This window comes from Brachyhypopomus gauderio, chromosome 1, assembly GCF_052324685.1.
Source record: "Brachyhypopomus gauderio isolate BG-103 chromosome 1, BGAUD_0.2, whole genome shotgun sequence".
Lineage (NCBI taxonomy): Eukaryota > Metazoa > Chordata > Actinopteri > Gymnotiformes > Hypopomidae > Brachyhypopomus > Brachyhypopomus gauderio.
The window spans coordinates 39,628,446-39,635,951 of NC_135211.1; the positions used below are offsets into that span (position 1 = coordinate 39,628,446).

The following is a 7,506-nucleotide window of genomic DNA, read 5'->3' on the forward strand; positions in this document are numbered from 1 at the left end:
CGAGCCAAAGCAGAGAACCGTTGATCTCCACACCATTGCCAGATCTAGCATGGCAAAAGCTCGCAGCTGGCCTGTGTGAGTTCAAAGGTCGTCACTACTTAATCGTGATTGACTCCTACTCCAGATGGCTTGAGATCCTAGACTTACTCAAAACAAACTCAGAAACCGTTATACAGAAGTTGAAAAGCATCTTCACATGCTACGGGATTCCAGAGGAGCTCATGACAGATATTGGTCCTCAGTTCTCAGCCGAACAGTTCAGAAACTTTACAGCTGAGTACGACTTCCAGCATGTTACTTCAAGCCCTCATTTTCCACAATCCAACGGCATGGCCGAACAAGCTGTGAAGACGGCAAAGTGGATCCTCAAGCAAGAAAAGCCCCATTTAGCCCTTTTGAGCTACCGCTCAACACCCAACAGTCCCCGCCAAGTTGCTAATGGGTGCCGCCAAGTTGCTAATGGGTCCTGCCAAGTTGCTAATGGGTCGAGAAATCCGCACACTCCCTGTACTCAAAGAGAGTCTGCGGCCAATGTGGCCAAATCCATAGAATGGTCATAGGACCACAGCCCTAGCTGGAGGAGCCTCTAGTACTGTAGTAGAGTACTGTAGTAGAGCTGTAGTAGAGTCCTGTAGTAGTACTGTAGTAGAGTAATGTTAGAAGTACTGTAATAGTACTGTAGTACTGTAGTGTAGGCTGCTTGTTAGCTTAGGTCCTTCTCCTGGTCACCGCGAGAACAAGAAGACCTTCAGCAGGGCCTCTTCAGACCAGAGCCCTCTCGTGAAACAATTTAATGACATACAAAATGTTCAAACAAAAACCCATGACATTTAGACAATTACCAGCGATATGTACTGTAGTAGTGCTGTAGTAGAGCTCTGCAGTAGTACTGTAGTAGTGCTGTAATAGAACTGTAGTAGCGCTGTAGTAGAGAATCCATGACATTTAGACAATTACCAGCGATATGTACTGTAGTAGTGCTGTAGTAGATTGCTGTAGTAGTACTGTAGTAGTGATGTAGTAGAGTACTGTAGTAGAGTATTGTAGTAGTACTGCAGTCGAGTACTGTAGTAGAGTATTGTAGTAGTACTGTAGTAGTGTACTGTAGTAGAATTGTAGTAGTGCTCTAGTAGCACTGTAGTAGCGATGTAGTAGAGAATCCATGACATTTAGACAATTACCAGCAATATGTACTACAGTAGTAGTACTGTAGTAGTGCTGTAGTAGAGTACTGTAGTAGTATTGTAGTAGAATGCTGTAGTAGAGTACTGTAGTAGTACTGTAAAGAACCCATGACATTTAGACAATTACCAGCGATATTCTGGTCAAAACACACAACATACATACACTCAGGCAAACCCACTAAGGGGTGTCAACCACCCTAGGGGCGGGGACTCATGACATCACAAACACCGCCAATTCTGAAGGAGGCAGTCAGCAGGGGGCTCCTTATCACACACAAGTACTTATGCCATATTTTGGCATAATATATATATATATATATATATATATATATATATATATATATATTACACCGCATGTTCTGGACTATAGAGCACACCTCAATATAAGCCACACCTACCAAGTAAAAATAAAAAAAGGAAAATGTTGTATGAGCCGCACCGGGCTATAAGCCACATATATCTACTGAACTGAATACAGTGAGTCCCCACTTAACGATGGGCCGGGGAAATTTAAAATTTTGCGCGGAGGAGCTGAGGCAGCGCAGCCTCCACCGCAGCCCATCTCGGCAATGCGACGATCGCTCTTTCTCATGCTGTACGCACGCACGAGAAAATTGTTAGTTTTTTCTATACTGTATTTACGATCACAGCGTATCTAAATGTAGGGTCATGCTTAACGACGAAAACTGCTTTACGATGAAAACTGGTTTACGATGGACTTTTCAGTCTTTAACCCCATCGTTAAGCAGGGACTCACTGTACATTTAACTGAACTGATCAGTTTCTGAACGGTGCCTGTAGCATTTCATGTGTGACAGTTTTGGCTTCCAGCCGGTGTTGTGTCGCATTCCGACTCCCCTTGTTTATCTGCACATAAAGACGCTACAGATTATATTGTCGATTTATGTTTCTATGCATTAATAAGCTAGACTTTCATTATCCACCACAGCAAACGGCACGGCATTATCTATGTCCAAAGCCAGACTGGCTCAAGGGTGTTAATTGTTTTAAAAAAAACACACTGGCTATACCAAAGTTCACCTCTGACCACGACTTCGCAGTATTATGTCTATATATCTAGTTAAGAGAAAACTAGTGTGCTCAATGAACTAAGTTATAATCACTGTAACTCCCGAATATCATCTGTAGCGTCTTTATGCTTATGCAAATGAGGGGAGTCAGAATTTGGCACAACACGTTTGTTTGACAAAAATTATCCGTCGTGCCTGCTGATTGCATGTGCTAAATGAAATTGAGCACTTTCTTCTTTGATTTACAACTTTGTCCTACCACCTGATTAACTTTCTGCTCCGCCCCCTGACGGGTGAAGAAAAATCTACAGAAAAGCTGCACCTCTGTATAAGCCGCATCGTTTAGCGGAAAATATAGTCCGGAAAATACGGTATTTATATATATATATATATGCTAGTGTAAATTAAACCTTTACAGTGTTATAGGACCAGTTTTTAAAATGCTGCATGCATTTAAATCCATTGCAGGCTGGAGATGAGGTTTGTTACACCTCACTGGACTTCATCAGCAGAGGACAGAAACACCCCAAGAAGAAGAGAGTTCAAAACTCTGATTTCAGTACTTGTGCTGAGGTCAGAACTAGTGCAGTGTAGAACTGTGGAGAAGGATTACTGTAGGTGGAGGATCACTATAGGAGGTGGATCACTGTAGGGGGAGGATTAACGTAGGTGGAGGATTACTGTAGGAGGTGGATCATTGTATGTGGAGGATTACTGTAGGAGGTGGATCACTGTAGGGGGAGGATTAACGTAGGTGGAGGATTACTGTAGGAGGTGGATCATTGTATGTGGAGGATTACTGTAGGAGGTGGATTACTGTAGAGGGTGGATCACTGTAGGGGGAGGATTAAAGTAGGTGGAGGATTACTGTAGGAGGTGGATCATTGTATGTGGAGGATTACTGCAGGGAGTGGATTACTGTAGGTACTGTAGGAGGTTGATAACTGTCAGTGGAGGATTACTGTAGGTGGTAGATTTCAGGTCAACAAAATCATGAAATGTTTCACCAGAACCTTTTGCAATTGAAAAGAACAGAAATTTGCAATTTCATTTAATGCTAAAATAAACAAACTTTTCAGCCATTTCAAATAGATTCAATTGTTCATTTATTGTCCATTTTTGCCATACAATAACAATAAAAATTATAATACTTAGCCATTCATGAATCATTCATTAGACTGTGAAATTGTACACGATTATTGTGTCAAAACATTGAACCTTCAGTTTTCGCACATTCTAAATCACATTAGTTACATCATAATGTAGATGTAAATGCCCCTCCCCCTTCTTGTCCCCACAGTGACGCTCACGATGTGGCAGGGGATTTGTGATGTAATAAATACTGTCACTTTTCTTAAGTCAGAAACACACTGGCACTACACGCCCACTCTCTTAAAGTGACACACACACAGTAACCAAACTGAGGCCCTGCAGCAGTGTGTGTCTCTTTACGCACAGATCACAGATCTGGAATCAGACTTTTTCAGGCCTCTTTTTTCCCAAACCAGTCTCCAGGGTCCTCCAGACACCTCGTGCAGCAGGAGGGCAGCTCACTACACCACTGCTGTTCACCCTTTGCTGTGGTCTTCATTGTTCTTTACATCGCTGTGACCTTCCTGACTAACAGGTGTATCAGTCATAACCTCAAAACAGTAAATTTACAGCCAGCATCAGATTATGTAGGATCCCACAACAGCACAAAGCCATTTGTGTGTGTGTGTGCATGAATTGTGTGTGTTTTCATTTTTGTGTGAATCTCATACATGTGAGTGGAAACATCAGTGGTTTGAGGGTTTCTCATCAACACCTTCAGATCTTAAGCACAAAACCGCGTGTAGCTGTAGTTCAGAAGGTCTGATGTACAGCTCACCTATAAAAGTGAAGCACATTCACACACACATAGGTCAGAATGTCTGATGTACAGCTCACCTATAAAACTGAAGCACATTCACACAAACTTTGATGTCTTTGCAACTATTACTAAAACCCCCAGAATGCAGTGCAGAGCTGCTGTCTCACACCAAACCTGCAGGCATGCAAGCAGCAGACAAACAGGAAACCCACAGTGAGGCCACTTTGCAAACCTGCTACATTTAACTGCTGAGTTGTGTTCAGTAAGCAAGTCTCAGTACTGCAAGTCTCTATTCAAGTCAACATTGTAAAAATGACCTGGGATCAGCTGATAAGCTGCTTTTAAATCACCTTTCACATAGTCTGATTTGGTCAAAAGGTGTTTATCCATCAGGGCTCTCTGTGATACAACATTTGCGTTTTAAGTAATGTTGCATTTGATTGGATAAAACAGGATGTGTGGGTGTGGCCTCCTGAGATTTTGGGCCCTATCAGCTGGATATTATTCAGACCTGCATCTTAAACTCATTATGATATATTGATGTTTCAGTAAATATTAACTTTAAACTGATAGGGTGCTTTCATCGCCATGGACCAATCAGCTCTCAGAACAGACATCCGCTTCATGGTCAAAAGACCCTCACCAGCATCTGCCACCCAGCACCCGTCGCTGAGATGGAGACATCAAGAGTCGTTCTCACCACCCTTGTGTGTAAGTGGTTTGTTTATTTAACTAGTTGTTTGTTTGGGTTGAAAGTTCAACTTTTTTGTTTTTCAATGTTGTTTGTGCAGGTATCGTGTTCTCGAGTCAGAGGAGGATCTCTGGAGTAGAAGTGGAGCTGAGAGTCAGAAGAGGAGATAATGCCACTCTCTACTGCGACATATCCTGTGTAGCGTCCACCACATGGTTTAGGAACTGCTCACATGATCATCAACCTCCTCTCATAATACTGAAGACCCCCCTGTTGACTGACCATCAGAGATCACCACGTTTTCATTTTGTGTACAACGTGTCCACTCACTCACACAACCTGGTGGTGGAGAAGGTCACAGAACAGGACCTTGGCTGGTACTACTGTGGAGAACACATCAAGAAGCTCTTAGTTGATCAATCACAGCCAGATACTGGGAATGATTTCCGTTACGGGGCTCAGATTACACGCCTCTCCCTCATAGGTGAGTGAGATCCTTCATCATTTATGTTGGTCAAACTGAGAAAGATTTTGCAAACACTATTTTGAAAATAAAAGCTTTGTTGCGCTTGTATTTTATTTACATCCTGGAGTGTAAAATTCAGAGTGAAATACGGAGTGCAAAACAGAACATCTGAAGTGAAATGTTTTGCCTGTGTTTCTCTTCAGAGACAACCACCCCCACCCCTCTATCGGTCTGTTGCTGGACACTGCTGGTCACTGTGTGTCCTGTGTGTGTTCTGCTCTCCTCACTCCTCTCCTCCGTCTGTGTCTACTACTACTACCAAAACAAACTAAAAGGTTCTGTACTTTCACTAAATCTCCATCTATGGCTTCCATTCTTGCACAAATATACTGAAAATGTATTTTATCCTTGGTAGATAAGTACATTATCTTTGCAAAGTCATGAACGTTAAATGGTTTACTCATTAAGAACACGTGTGTGTTCCATGCTTTATAACGCCTTATACCACATGGAAAACGAATCCTTCTTCTCTTTCTGCATTCGTTGTTTCACATGACCTCCAGCGTCAACCATCCCCCACTCATGAGGTCTTCTCTAACCACACATCTCTCTCCTGACCGCAGATGCTGGTGTAGATCAGCTGGACAGTGTGAGACAGAGTACGGGGGGCGAGGTACAACACTGCCTTTCCTTCACTCGTCCATGCTAAGTGGAATAAAATGAATCAGTTTAATACAATTTTAATACAGTTTGTGGGGTGTAAATCTGTTATAATTTCAGTGCAGATCTCCCAAATGTTCTGTGTTTTATAATTACTGCAGACAGGAGAAGCCGAACCTCATTACGCCTCAGTGGACTTGTCAAGGGTACAGAACGTCCCCAAGAAGAAGAGTGATCCCTTCTGTACGTATTCTGAGGTCAGAACGTGTAGAATGTAGAATCACTGACACTGAAGAGCACTCTGCAATGTCACCCACATGGGAAAAAAAAACCAGTATGATTCTTTTTATGATTCATTCTAGAAATGTCTTTTACTTAAATCAGATATGTCTACATACTATGTTTTTTATATGTTCATCACAAGTCATTGTTTTGTTGTGTATGATTATGGCCACATTCATACAAAAAACTGACTCCAGGGAATTTCCTATAGACAGTTTATATTTTAACAGTGTGTCATAGCATGTGTGTTACTCATTGTTTCATTAAAAAGTTGTAAATTAATTTTATATGATTGTACTGAAGTACATATATGATCCCTTCATACTACTTATATATTTGTACAGCAGATTTATGTTATAAAAGTTTTGAAGATGAAAGTTGAGTGTGTGATCTTGCATACATTTACATGTTTTACACTATAGAACAAATTACTGCACTGTTTCTATATGAAATGTATGATCAAATGCTACAATATATACACACAGAGAGGCAGTATTTATTGGAATGAGACAACTTATAACTCTTAATAACCATTTTAACTCTATGCTGCAGATTCGCACGCCAGGTGGCCATTTTTAACATTTTTTACATAGTTCACTTTAAAACTAGATATCTCAAGTTGTACATATAGGAAAATTATCATTCATGGCTCAAACTGAAGTAGACAGTTGGGGGAACATATTGATTAACTTCAATATCATATTCACATAATTTGGTTTATTTTAGAGCCTCTATTACAGATGCTAATATGCCAGTAATGTCAAAAATGCTGACTTGAACTTGAACATGATTGGAATGTATATTCACATAGTTATTCAATTCATGTATCCGAAATTACAATAAATTTCGCTAGGGTCTTTTCTAACAACACAGAAAAAATGAAGCAAATCCATGCAAGCATTGAAAAGTTATTCCACTTTGTTCCAAGGTATGTCAAGTTCAACATTCCAATGTCCAAGTATGCCACACCCGGTACACACCCTTAGCCAACTAAGCTAACATGCTAACAAATTCCATACACGAAACCGAGGAGCTACGACAAACAACAACGTAGGACATATTACAGAAAGACCAGAAAATTATAACGAAGAAATTTCATGTCCAATTATTATTATTATTATTTTTTTTTTTTCGATTTATTCATTTCATTATAAACAAATAAAAACTTATGCACAAAAGAAGAAAGTATACAATTCACTAATAAAATGAAAGGCAGCAGAAAGAAGAAAAAAATCTTATAATATCTGTGTCACGTTGAGGACCCCGGCCCCTCCCTTTTGGGCGTGTGTAAAACGTTGTCCACGTGCTTTGTCTGCGTCTGTGGGACTTCGTGGTGAGGG

At 40.8% G+C, this 7,506-nt stretch overlaps 1 protein-coding gene across 2 annotated transcripts in view; it reads left to right on the top strand.

The window, feature by feature from the left end:
- The window catches only part of LOC143527392 (uncharacterized), a 15,580-nt gene extending 9,100 nt beyond the window's left edge, over positions 1-6,480 (top strand). For both annotated transcript variants that reach the window (XM_077022585.1, XM_077022594.1), the window contains 5 exons: positions 4,641-4,778; positions 4,859-5,242; positions 5,428-5,559; positions 5,848-5,897; positions 6,046-6,480. In XM_077022585.1, the coding sequence (XP_076878700.1) occupies positions 4,742-4,778; positions 4,859-5,242; positions 5,428-5,559; positions 5,848-5,897; positions 6,046-6,162 (720 nt within the window). In that variant the 5' untranslated portion in view covers positions 4,641-4,741 and the 3' untranslated portion in view covers positions 6,163-6,480. The remainder of the gene's footprint in view (positions 1-4,640; positions 4,779-4,858; positions 5,243-5,427; positions 5,560-5,847; positions 5,898-6,045) is intronic.
- Positions 6,481-7,506: the final 1,026 nt, after the last annotated feature.